Genomic DNA, 13,674 nt, shown 5'->3' with positions numbered 1-13,674 from the left:
CTTCTAACAAAGTCAATAATCCACCAGTGGGATGAGATAATCCCACTTGTCTCCATGTTTTCTTGAATGAAGTGTCATTGTGTGGTAAAAGGCAGGGCTGCCCCCTCAGCCCTTTGCTGTTTCCACTGGAGACTGAACCCTCACATTTCAGCAGCATGAAGCCTACACTGCAAAAATAATATGTTAAATTATTTAGCCTCATCTTCAGTGTTCAAAACTTGTTTTTGTGGTTTTGTGTGGTTGATTTGGGTTTGGGTTTGGATTTGGGAACTTGAAAATATTGAAGAACTGCATTGTTTTGTTTTGATGTGGACAATTTTTTTTTTTGTGTGTGTGTCTGACTTTAAAAAACAAAAAAAACAAAAACAAAAAAAAACACACTCCTAAAACCTTCTCCTTTCACAGAAACCCACATAGAGCCGAAAGCAATCGCAGGTCTAGATTCACAAAGAAATCCTGCAAAAGCTCGGTCAGCTCGCTCTGTACCAGAGGGTTTAGAGGCTCTGGCCGCTCGCTGCCAGGTGTTTACACAGATGGGATTCTCACAAGTGGCCCAATCCAGCCAGATTACCACTGTCCTGCCCTGAGTGAGGGGAGCGGGGTCGAGACCACAGCTCACTCCTGAGATCAGAGTCGATCCTCAGGTGAAGCTCAGGTCAGCCGCAAACGACCAGGAGGGTCCAACCACAGGAACACTGCAATAATAATAATAATAATCATAAAAATAAATAAATTAATTAAAAAGTAATTCAGTCTGATCTTCAGTGTTCATTTTTTTCTTCCAACAAGGTCAATAATCCTCCAGTGGGATGAGATAATCCCACTTGTTTCCAACACTGATCAACTTGTTTCCAGAATTTTCTTGAATCAAATATCGTTTTCTTGATCCTAGTGGCTGATCTGCCTCACTCTGCCTCGTTTCAACACATCACACAACACAAAAAAAATGCATAGGGAACAAGTGGGATTATCTCATCCCACGGACAGATTTTTGATCTTATTTGAAGAAAAACAAGATTTGAACAGTGAAGATGAGACTGAATGACTTGTTAACGTGCAGATCTTTTAGCAGTGTGACAGTCATCGACTTAAATCGGCAACATCTGATAAAATTTTCAGTGAGGACAAAGTCAAAACCCCTGATATAATGTTTGAAAAAGCTGAAAGAGTCGGGCGATGCTTTCAAATTTTGTCAAAATCCAACCAGCGGTGTCTGAAATGTTTAAAATGGTTGGGAAATGCCTTGTTTTGCTACAAGACACCACGCAGCACACAGACAACAAAAAAGTTAAATTTAATTTAAAAATGCAGTTTGAGATGTAGTTGGAGACAGATAGATAGGCTTAAATTCATGACTTCACCTCCTAAGAAAATAAACTCTAAAGCAAAAGTTTTGTTTGTCAGTCCCAACACTTGAAAGCACCTTCAGTGTTAAGGTTGGCATAGAACTTCAGATACTTATAACTATAACTTTTTTGTTGTTGTTGTTGTCTTTTTGTGTCTTACAGAATCAACATATCGGCATCAAGCAAATATAGACGATGAGGTTGTGAGCATGGAGATCCTGGACACGGCCGGCCAGGTAAACACACCTCACCTGTCTTTACTCTGAGCTTCAGGTAAAACATCACGACCTCAGGAGTAAAACATGGAGGTGAAATCTCCTCATTAGCTGCTGATCCACACCTCGTCACCTCCACAGCAAAACAGTTCACAAAATAAAATGACACTTTAAGCACAGAAAACAACACCAACAAAGAAGACTATGACAATATAAACAACAACAAGTCCCGGTTCCCATTTTTTTGAGGAAATTAAACGTCTGTTTTCGTGTTATTCTCCTATTTGAACTGGAAAGTAGATCCGACAGGTAGCGTCTGCAGGAAACCTCCGCGTAGTAACCTTACGCCACAAAAACATGCGTACATCGCTCTTCTTGTAATTCCAATTGTGAAAGACATATTTTAATGAAAACCATTCTTATTATTGTTGTGTGTATAAATGTCAGCTGCTAGTCTCACATAAATCGTTCATTATTACAGAAACCTGTGATGTCTAATTAAAAAAATGGCGTCTTAAATCTCTGTCTGTGTGTTGAACGGTGAACTTTTCTCCACCCGACGGCAATGTTTGGCTTTTCCTGGTGGTTTCTGATTGGTCGACACCGCAAGCCGAAAATATAACTGGATTAAGTGGATCTGGGGAGGAAAAATTCAAGGCTAAGCAGCACAGCCAGATTGGGTGATGCGACTTTTTCTGTATTTCTTGTATTAGGTGTTGATGAACATCCAGAGCTGCTTGTTAAGATAAAGTAAAGAGAAATCAGCTGCTAAATCACCACCAAAAGATATTTTCTCCAGCAGCTGCCACCAGCAGCTAGCTCTCTGCTGCGTTGTATGGTTGATTTTTTTCAGTGACATGTTCCTTTAATTAAAAAAACGGAGAAAACTGTCTGATTTTACAGCTTTCTTGTCTTTGATCACCAGTGAACATTAAAAATGGCTCATAGGATTAGATCGTTTGGACTTTTGGTAACTGTAACTCAGTTTTTAAGGTCATAGGACAACACAGCTTCCATAAGATCCTTCTTTTCTCCACTGAAAAATGTGGAAAATGAAGACAGTTTGCTTTTATTTCTGTCATGTTACAGCTTTTGCTGTCAGATTTTTGTTTGGGATAAAATCTTTCTTTCCCTCTTTTCCTTATCTTTCCATAATAAATGTTATTAGCTATGAGTGTTTAATGCCAATAATGTCATTGGCAATGTGTTTGTTAACGTTTCAGTGTTTTTTGTGGCCAAAGACAAAGATACATCCTGGACATTAGAGTTGCATTGAACTGAACTGAATTGAAAATCTCCAATAGGATCCTTAATTTTTAGCACCAAAATCAATGCCGGTATTGATATTGTACTCATCCATATCCTTTTGAGTGAAAACAACTGTTTATTATTAGAAAAAAAAAAGTCTAGGATCCAAGTTTAGGCGTTTAAACAAAGGAAAGCGTGATTAAATGCAAAACTTGCACAAGAATAATACACAAGAACCCTAAAGTGTGCCAAAAAGTGACTGGATTATTGTAATTAGAGTAAATGTAATTACTTAATTTCAGCCCTTAGTGTGGTGTGAAACTTTTTTTTATTTTTTTCCTTTCCTCCAAGTGGTGCAGCGATCTGCCCTATTCTGCTTCTTCTTTGAGAATAAGCAGGTCATTTTTCACCTGTGTGAAGGGAGTTTTAAGCCTGGGCGTGACCCCGGCTGAGTTTTTTGCAGCGTGCTGGACAAGAAGGAGAGCCTGCGTAAATCCTGCGGCTGGAGATAAATCTGCAGCGCTGCGTAGGTGTTCTGCTGGCGGCTGGTTTCCTCCACGTGACGCTGCAGCCAAGTCATCCCTCTCTCATTACACCGCTCTTCTATTTTCAGCCGGCGTTAGGACGGGGCCTGAATGCTTCCAGACACGGCCTCTCCTCCAAAACACCAAACTGATGGAAAAACAAATCAGCTCCGATCCGATCAAGACAGGAGTATTAATGCTATCTTGATTTGTGGATGTGGAGTCTTCTTTGTGGCTCATAAATTGCAGGTTCAGAAGTCGGTCAGGTATACAGATGTCAAACTCTCTCGTGTCCTCTGCAGGAATGTGGTGATTTTTCCCCCCTAAACCCTCGGTATTTCTCTGCCAATAACTATGAGATCAGAGCGTCTGTGCCTCCTTGCAGTCGGGTTACGATTTAAAGTCCGACACACGACCGGCTAAGCCCCGCTACAAGCCGGCGCCTGTTTCTGCTCCAGCGTGATCAAATTAGGAACAGATGCCTGAGTTTTCACACTCCTCGAGAATTAAATTTGTGGTTTCGGCAGGTGTCAAGAGGGAGCAGAACAACGCCGTCTGCTCTCTCTGAGACTGAAACTCAGCAGAAACGGCCTCCCGCCTCAAAGAAGTTGGCCGTTTTCATTTTGTTGTGTGACAGAAAAGCTGGAGTGATGTCATGCTCCCAGCGGAAAGCAGGAAAATGGGCGCACAGGCAGAGTCAAGGCAAAGTGCCCAGACAAAATGTGTTTTATTGTCACATTGAGAGCGACGCAAACATCCATTACAAATAAAAGTGCCAAGTACCAAGTGAAACCAGCTAAACAAATAAAATACGTGCACCAGAACACACATACAGAAATGCAATTAGCAGTTTTCTCTTTTTTGGTAATATTAACTTTGGCAGCAAACTGAAACTGAAACAGAGGATCGATTTAATTTTTGTTTTCAGCCGCAGTTCAAGATGCATGGACTATGCCTTTATTTTATGTCAGGAAGACATTAATACTCAAGTAGACCGTCTCCAACACTTGAAGCTTTCAACAGCTTTTCAACAGCAGGGCGATGCCACAACATGTGCAAACAGCCAGAAGAAGAATCAGTTAATCAATCAGTCAATCACTTTTGTGTCCCTGGGAAATTTGTCTGGCAGTCAGGCTGAAAGGCAGCAAAATATCCAAGAATTTGTAAAATGTTTTGTGTTTTACCTTTCATGATGGTCATGCATCACATCACATCGAGAGCTGGCAGCTGCTACACCAACTAACCGTTTTTAAATTTAAGCGTCCAAAAAATCAAATCGTGATTCTTGTGTTCCAGCAGCAGGTTGTCCAAAATTTATCCAGGAAACAATAGTAGACTATACAAGATCTACCTCTCAACATTAGGAGAGAAAATATGTATCTTTAGAAAAGTTATTAAACAAAAGAAACAAAATAAATAAGGTGGATCAGTACAAAATGAAAGATGGTTTTTGGGTTGCCGACAGTTTCCCAGTCTTGTAAACGTCTCGTCTTTGTTTGTGTGTTTGCCTCCAGGAGGACGTCCAGCAGAAGGAGGGTCACATGCGCTGGGGCGACGGCTTCGTCATCGTGTACGACATCACCGACCGGGGAAGCTTCGAGGAGGTGGCGCCGCTGCGGAGCCTCCTGGAGGAGGTGAAGAAGCCCAAGAACGTCCCGCTGGTCCTGGTGGGCAACAAGGCCGACCTGGACCACGCCAGGCAGGTCGGCACCGAGGAGGGCGAGCGGCTGGCGGCCGAGATGGCCTGCGCCTTCTACGAGTGCTCGGCCTGCGCCGACGAGGGTGGCGCCGTGGCCGAGGCGTTCCACGAGCTGTGCCGTGAGGTCCGGCGCCGTAAAGCCGTCCAGGGCAAAGCCCGGCGCCGCAGCTCGACCACGCACGTCAAACAGGCCATCAACAAGATGCTGACCAAGATCAGCAGCTAGGGAAGCCCGGCGTGGGGAGCAGAGGAACCGAGACAGGACGCCTAAATGTCTTGGGGAAAAACAAAGTGTTTCCATCAGTTAGGGGCTCCAAACGGACTACACTTGATTGATCTGAAGTTGGACGGCGTTCCTGTTCCTGTTTCTTGTTTTCTGATCATTTTCCACCAATGAACGTCACAAGAGTGAGATGTTTTCCTGATTAACTTACAGGCTTTTGGAAGAGGGGAACGATTTTGGTACTTTTGGCTTTGGACCCTCTGACTTCAAACCAGCTGGACTCGTGATTCAAAATAGTTCTGGGAAAGATGAGAAACTCTGTGTAATGTTAACAATTAATATGGTGAGGATATCCTGTTTACTCTTTCATCTGACTCTGTTCAGTAAATTAGCCAGAGGGCAGTCTAGATGTAACGCATGCAAACTGTCCCACACCGCATGCGAAGAATCCAACTTTTTATCGATGTTGAAGGACAAAAGACTCGTCGTTTCCTCTCTGTAGCTTGTCTGTAGGCGGGTGTCTTCATTTGTCCTTCGAGCTGTCGTCGAGAGTCAAGTCCCTCAAAATCCAATCAACAGTTTCCCTCAGAGAAGTAGATCCGCTGTGCTATCGGGAGATCTGTGTTGTCTTTCTTCTCATGTTGACCCTGGAAAATTAAAATCTCCCTGAGCCGCGGCGCCGGCCCTCAAATAAACCGTCGGCCCGACCTCGCTGTCGTTCTGTTGACATCAGACGGCGTCTCAAAGTGGACCGTGACTTCCTGGGATTATCCAGGACGAGACCGCTCGAGATGCTATCGCCGTTTTCGAGGAACCAAGGCGGAGGTCGGGCGGGGAGTCCAATATGCCGAGGCTTAGGAGTGAGAGCGTTTTCTGTTTTGATGTTGAAGCTGCGGAGGGAAGCCGCCGCCGCCGCCGCCGCTGACCTCCTGGGCCGCTCTTCATGGATGTTAACGAACCTTTTAATACTGTAAACTGTGTATGATATGTTGCCTTAAGCACTGTTGTGTCCTCGGTGTGTAGAGAACCCAGAGGGGTCAAGGCGATGCTGCGTTGAAAAATCAAATGTACGATCTCCATTTCTGTTTTTGTTTTTTCAAAGCAAAGCGCCCGGTTTCAACAGTGAAATGTAATTATCTTCCTATAATTCGGAAAATTTGCCTTATTCTGCTTTTGTTTGACATGTTTGACACTGTTTGTCCGGTTTGTCCACCTGGGGAAATAAAAAGTTCAGACTCAACATGAAGCTGAGGCCTTGTTCAGACTGACAGCCCAACCCTGTACTGCAGTCAGATTCAGGAGAAAACTACACCCTGATTTTAGATTTTTTTTCTCATAAATGTGTTTTTTCCCTCATAAATTTACGACTTTAATCACAGAGAATTAGTCAGAAATTAATGAGGAAAAACAAACAAAAATTTTTTTTTTAATTATTTTGCTTTTTCTTTTGGTCGAGGAATCACATGGCTTCACTTTGCTGAATCTGCTTCTTGGTTGTTGGTTCCTTGACCAAAAAGGAAAAAAAAAATTAAAGAAAAAACTTTTTTTCTGATTTTATTTTCTTGTAAATTTGTGACTTTATAATGGCAGAATTTATTTATTTATTTATTTATTTTTGTCAAGGAACCACATGGCTTCACTTCCGGTTCGAATCCGGTTCTTGACCAGAAAAAAGGAAAACTAGTTTTGTGATTTTTTTTTTCTCATAAATTGTGAGTTTATAAACTCAAAGTTTTTCTTGTAAATTTGTGACTTTACAATCTTGGCATTTTAGAGTTTTTATGACTTTAATCTCAGAACTTCCTGAGTTTTTGTCACAACTTTCTGACTGAAAATCTCAGAAATTTCGAGTTTTTTTCCTCATAAATTCGTGATTTTTTTCCTCATAACTATTGAGCCTCTCTCTCTTTCCCTCGTAAAGTAGCGTCACCAGCATACGTCGTTACTGATGCCTAACGTTGTTGCCATGGCAACCTGCGCAGGTAGATGCTCAGTGAGTGTGGACGGTCGGTCTTAAAGACCTGATGTGAGAAACAAACCGGATTCGGCTGCAGTCTGAATGAGGCCTCGGGGAGCTTGCATCTGCTGCAAAAGGTATCTTAGATGATGATGATGATGATGATGATGCTGTAACTGGTCAAATCTGATGTAACTTCTGTTTTTTCCCCCTCCTGTACATGACCAAACCGGCCAGCTGTGCACATGTAATTAAAACCTGAGACGTATGTCACTGGCTCCTCTGTAATGACTCACCGTGTTTCAGCCGGCGGCGGAGGAAATGTCAACTCGCTGCTCGTCAGGTTAAACGTTGCCGTTCAGACAAGCCACAAGTTTGGTATTCCTGTGTGATTGATGTGAGGGTCTGCAGTCAGACCCTGAAATGCCACATTTGCATATCGTCAGTCTCCATGGGGCTGATGAGCAGAGGCACACCACATCCAGGGGGTCTTCAGTCAGAGTTTCTGTCAGAACCGATCATCTGTGCCAGGATTCATGTTGAAATTACATTTTTTTTTCCATTTTGTGGCTGACAGTTCCAAATATTCAGTGTTTTTTCCCCATGAATTTCCTTAGAAAAGTCACTGAAACAGCATTTAGTGCAGCAGTCAGTGGAAACTCGATAAATTACACCCAAAAAAACATCTGCTGCTCGATTACTCTGCTTTTCTGCGCCCATTTTATTGTTTGGTGGTACATTTTTCTTTACCGATAACTGGCAAAATTCAAAGGACGAGGTGACTTGTTTAGATATTGAGATATTGATATATGAGATTCACTTCTTTTCTTGTAAAACCACAGGAAAAAAGGTGGTGAGCAAATTTCTTAAAAAAAAAAAAAAAAAAAAAAGAGAAAGAAATTGGTAAAGGTTACAAGAACATGGCCAGAAAATTACTACCAACATATAAATAAATTAATACATAAAATAAAATGAAATAAAATAGGGAGAACAATCTCAAGGAAACTATTTAGAATTCAAAATTATCATAAAGTTACTAGAAAAAATACATAATTTCATAAAAAATTCCAATTAATTTTATGAAATTATTTTAAATTAAATTCATTCTTCAAAATTGAAATTAGAAAATTCACCCCAACAAAGTCACCAAAAAAAGATCAGATCCACCACCAAAAGACCAGAAAATTACTATAAAAATTACTATTAAAAATGTTTTTAAAAAATTACAAGGGAAACTATAATTCTTATAAATACCCAGAAATCACTACAGAAAAAAGCATCACAATTTCATGAAAAATAAGAATTAATTTACAAAAAAAGTTAAAACAACAGTACCAAAAAAGGAATGAACTGCATTATAAAAAGGGGGAAAAAATAATTATTTGATAAATGGTCAGTGAAGAGAGTCAAACCACATGGCTGTTCCAGGCATGAAACCACATTCTGTCAGGCGAGGATATTACAATATTTATAGGTTTTTCTAATTGGAATCTTTTTGGGTAATTAAATTAATAAAGCAGGACATAAATCACAAAATTAAAACCAGAGACCATGGGGAGAGCTCGGGTCACATCACAGCCGGGGATTTTTTTCCCTCTCAGGATTAAAATAAATAATTTCACATTTCCGATATCAAATTCTTGTGCAGCTACAAGCCCAGATATCCCAGTGTATGTGTATGAATATCACAGTATTAACAATCTTCATTTTTAGAGCACTGTTCCAAAATAGTGCTTCATAAATCGAGTTAAAAGACAAGAAACAGAAAGAGAAGTGAACCAGCAGTGAAGTCGAGGAGATAGTGATAATAAATAAAAAGTAAAACGGACAGATCCAGCTGTTACAACATAAATCAGATCAAAGTCTTCATCCCCTCTGAGATTGGTCTGGTTTTACTGCCTCGAAGCCTGCGGGGAAAAACTCTTTTCCACTCTCATTCACGGAGGTTAAAGGAGAATCGAGGTCAGAAAAACAAAAGGAAGCCCTGAAAGAGGAAATCTCTCCGGTCCCACCCTGCGGGTTCAAACGCACGACCAGAGGCGGCGCTCGGCAGCGTGGGGCGGCACCGGGCGGCGAGCGGGGCCGGCCCACGCCTGTAACTACTGAGGGCCCGAAACGACCAGAGGCAGAGGGGAGGAGAGAAACATCATGGAGCCGAGGGAGGGGGTGCTAGTCTGGAAAAGAACAAAATTATATGCAAAAAAAACCCTAAAAAAAATCTTGAGTTTTTAAGTCACAAATTATGAGAAAAAAATTGGAAAAAATTTTGGTCCAGGAACCCAGAAGAACCAACCGAACGCAGTGAAGAGAAGTCATGTGGCTCCTTGACCGTTTTTTTTCTCATACATTTGTGACTTTGTGAGTTTTCTCACAGATTTGAGAGGTTTTTTCTTGTAAATTAGCCACTTTAATCTCAGAGAACATCTGAGTTTTTTTCTCTGAATATAACCCTCCTGGCTCTGTGAAAAAAACAAAACAAAACAAAACAAAACAAAAAAAATGGAGCTGCAGGGTGGGGGGGTGGGGGGGGGGTCAATATTCTGAGAAAAATAACTCTGAATTTACAAGATTAAAGCTGTAAATTTACGAGGAAAAAACTCAGATATTCATTGAGATTAAAATCGTAAATGTATGAGGAAAAAACACAAATTTATGTGCAAATTAAAAAAGTTTTTAATGTCACAAAGTATAAGAAAAAAAAGATTGGAAAAATTGTTTTTCCTTTACTTTTTTTTTTGGTCCAGGAATGAAGAGCCAAGATTCAGGCCAAATTCAGCGAAGAGAAGTGATGTGGTTCCTCGACCAAAAACACCAAACTGCTATCCCGATGTTTTTTTCCTCATAAATATGGGACTTTATAATCTCCGAATTGGAGAATGCATTGCACAGCTGCTTAAACAGGAGCGTGGAAAAGACGGATCCTGTGGACTCACATCATGAGCTGCATGAGCTCCTCCAACATGGCCGCCAGACTGTCTTCATCACCTGCCAGCTGCTGTCTGGGCCCTCGGGCCAGGAGAGCTCCAGCTGTGCGAGCACGCCAGTCAAAACACACACGAAGAAGAGGAAGAAGAACAGGCAGACCACGGGGGAGGCTGTCGATATTTCGGGTCATCCGTCGCTCCGGGGGATTTGACCTCCTGCTGTGCCGGTGCCACAGGTGGCCTCACACTCCTGTAGAACAGCTGAAGTGTGTAATTTCCATGGATCAGAGAACACACACTTACTCCTACAAACATACAGAATCCCTCAAAGTGCAGCGCTGCCTTACACCCAGACATAACTGAACACCCCAAATGAGCACAACAAACCTCTGGACATGAATAACGTTAAGACTGCTAACATTACTCTCATGTGTTTGTCACAGTTACAGGTTTAAAATCTAAGGTTGAAGGTAAAATACTGTTTTCCTGACTTCCCCAGACTGAGACCAGATGTTGGACACCATGTCCACCTCTGGACGTCCAGTGGTTCAGTTCCTGTGGGTAGCATCGTTCCTGTTAGCTTAGCATAAACACTTCTATGGGAGTCTATGGGAGTCATTAGCCTGGCTCAGCCAAAGTGAAAAAATAAACATTTGAGCAGCTCTGAGGCTAAGTTCTTGGTTCGGTTTTCTGTGAACGGTGCAGCTGGAATGTAATATAAGATCTGAGCTACTTTGTGTTGGAGTTTTATAGGAAAACTGTGATGAAACTGATGAACTGGGTTTGCTTCACTATTTCAAACGTTCAGTGACTCTCAGCTGGTCAAGGATCAGGGTCCACATTCGTCTGAAAGCAGCAGCACTGTTGGGTTTTCAGGACTTTGTTAGCCGCAGAAGCAGAACATTATAAGGCGGCTGTATCAACCAGAAACTCACATTTTGATTCTATGTGGTGAAATCTTTAGTTTGCTAAATGGTTTAATGACATGGAAAATGTAGGGGACATTTGGGTAAAAAAAAAAAAAAAAAAAAAAAACAGCACACAACCTCAACGAGTGCCTGAAGTTTTGCAGCAGTTTAAGGCGGCAGGTCGTAGAGCTACAAGGAGCATATTTGATCTTCACTCAGGCTGTTGGCTTTCAGAGAGCATTCGTTCACGCAGGCTTTAACACACAACCTCAACAAGTGCATGCAGCAGCTTTCCATCGCAAGCCACCAGGTCTGACCGAGTCAAAGGATTTTTTTTTTTTCTCAGAGCTTTTCAATCTTTAATCAGGGTGTTGGCTTTGAAAAGTCAAACTTACTTCAGGTTTGACACACAGCCTCAGAAAGTTCACGCTCAGACCCACTCGACCGCACTGCTGCAACACCTTTTCAGGTTAATCCTGGCTTATGTAGGCTTGAATCCGCAGCTTCAGAAAGATCCAGAAAACATGTGGACTGGAGCTCATCGGCATATTTTAGGATATTGTCTTTCAATACCAGTTAACCCTTTAAACCCGGGCAAATTGCAAGTGTCTTGTCTTTTTCAAATATATCTGTGTTTTAATGTTTCAATACCAGCACAAACAAATGGAGATCAGTATCTCACCCCAACATATGCTGTAATGTACATTTTGGAAGTGATTCTAAAACTGATTCTGATTACATATGTTCATTTAAATGACAAGAAACCTGCTATGAAATTATCACAAAATTACTCAAACATTGGAAAAATGCAGGTAAACTACCATGAAATTGCCACACAATTATTGAAAAAAAGAAAATGAACAAAAAAAAAAATGCAGGAAAATCACCTTAAATTACAAGAAAAGTACTGTAAAATTACAGCAAAAATGTGTATAAATAAATAAATAAGGAATTTATTTTTAAAAAAAAATCATAGTAAAAATGGAGAAATAAAACCTTTTCAAAATAAAAGCCCAGCCATAGGCTCCTGGACTTCCCAGGGTTATTTCTGTTTTTAGATCCTGGTTGATGTCCAGGGCAGAACTTCAGCAGGTTAAAATCATGTTTTCTTGAAACCCTCTCAACAGTGGTTCTCCAAAAGGTTTGACCAGGGATCATGTACAATGTTCTGAAAACTTTTGAACCGGTTAGCTCCTCTGAGATTCTGGTTGAAACTCAGGGTTGAAGCATCAGACAAAATGAACTGTTATGGATTGCTGTTATGAAACCTGTTATGGATTGCCTTGCTTGCAGGAGGGCTTCTTAATTAGTTTACCATGGAGCGCCGTCCCATCCACCTGTGTGTTGCTCATCTTCATGGACAGGATTTCAAGGGGCAGTCAGGGTATGGAGGGGGTCCAGTTTGATGACTGCAGGATCGTGTCCCCCCTCTTTGCAGATGATGTGGTTCTGCTGGTCTTGTCAGGCTGTGACCTCCCAGCATGCACGGGGTGGTGAGTAGGTGAGTGCGAAGCGGTTGGGATGAAGATCAGCACCTCTAAGTCCAAGGCCGTGGTTCTCTAAGGGAAAAAGGTGGTTTGCCCTCTTCGAGTGGGGAGTGAGTTTCTGCCTCAAGTGGAGGAGTTCAAGTATTTCTGGGTTTTGTTCACAGTGAGGGGAGAGTGGAGCTGGAGATCGACAGGTGGATCGGGGCGGCGGCAGCAGTTGTGCGGTCGCTGTAACAGACCGTCGTGGTGAAGAAGGAGCTGAACCAGAGGGCAAGGCTCTTGATTTACCAGTCAAACTTTGTTCCAACCCTCACCTGTGGTTACAGGCTCTGGGTGGTGACTGAAAGAATGAGATCACAGATACAAGCAGTGGAAACAGGTTTTCTTTGCAGGGTGGCCGGATGGATCCTTAGGGATCACGTGAGGAGCTCAGACCACCTTGAGGAGCTTGGAGTAGAGCCGCTGCTCCTCCACATTGAAAGGAGCCGGCTGAGGTGGTTCGGGGATCTAGTCAGGATGCCTCCTGGTCGCCTCCTGGTGGGGGTGTTCAGGGCACGACCACCTGGGAGGAGGCCTGGGGCAGACCCAGGACACACATAGGTGGAAAAGACGGTCTTGGCCGACCTCCTCGCTGCCACCATGACGCAATCCCAGATAAGACAAGCTTCAGAAAATGATGATGATGAAGATGAGAGTTACCTTTTGCTGTTGTTTCGAGCTGCCAGCCAACAACTGAGGCTGCTCATGTCGCTCTGAACAACTGTGCTGGTACACTGTCCTTAAACGCAAATGTGACGCCGGCTGGAGTTGTGAAATTAGTTCACAAATCATTTTCAGAGCTTCACTCTTCTGTGGCTTCACAGAATTATGTTTAGTCAGAGGACAATATTAAGCCAATATATTTTTTTTAAAGCATGTTACTCACTCCTTTATTGCCCACTGACGTCTTTGAAGGAATAAAAAGGCTACAGAGCAGAACTCATTCCCATCTCCTTGCGCAGACTGTCATCCCCCATACATCTTTTTTAGATATGCAATCATGGGGAAAATAGCTCTGTGGTGATTTCAGCACTCCTCATAAATAACTGTAAGAAAGCAATATGAGTGACTGACGGGATGACTGAGATGGAAACACCACATCAA

The 13,674-nt window shown here is 42.2% G+C and overlaps 1 protein-coding gene across 1 annotated transcript in view; it reads left to right on the top strand.

Moving 5' to 3' along the window:
• The window catches only part of rerg (RAS-like, estrogen-regulated, growth inhibitor), a 50,722-nt gene extending 44,131 nt beyond the window's left edge, over positions 1 to 6,591 (top strand). Inside the window, exons 4-5 of the mRNA XM_030045656.1 lie at positions 1,509 to 1,582; positions 4,848 to 6,591. Coding sequence (XP_029901516.1) covers positions 1,509 to 1,582; positions 4,848 to 5,258 — 485 coding nt within the window. The 3' untranslated portion in view covers positions 5,259 to 6,591. The remainder of the gene's footprint in view (positions 1 to 1,508; positions 1,583 to 4,847) is intronic.
• Positions 6,592 to 13,674: the final 7,083 nt, after the last annotated feature.

The sequence above is a fragment of the Myripristis murdjan genome, chromosome 23 (assembly GCF_902150065.1).
Source record: "Myripristis murdjan chromosome 23, fMyrMur1.1, whole genome shotgun sequence".
Lineage (NCBI taxonomy): Eukaryota > Metazoa > Chordata > Actinopteri > Holocentriformes > Holocentridae > Myripristis > Myripristis murdjan.
The sequence above is the reverse complement of the archived record's forward strand: the minus strand, read 5'-3'. Positions and strand labels throughout refer to the sequence as shown.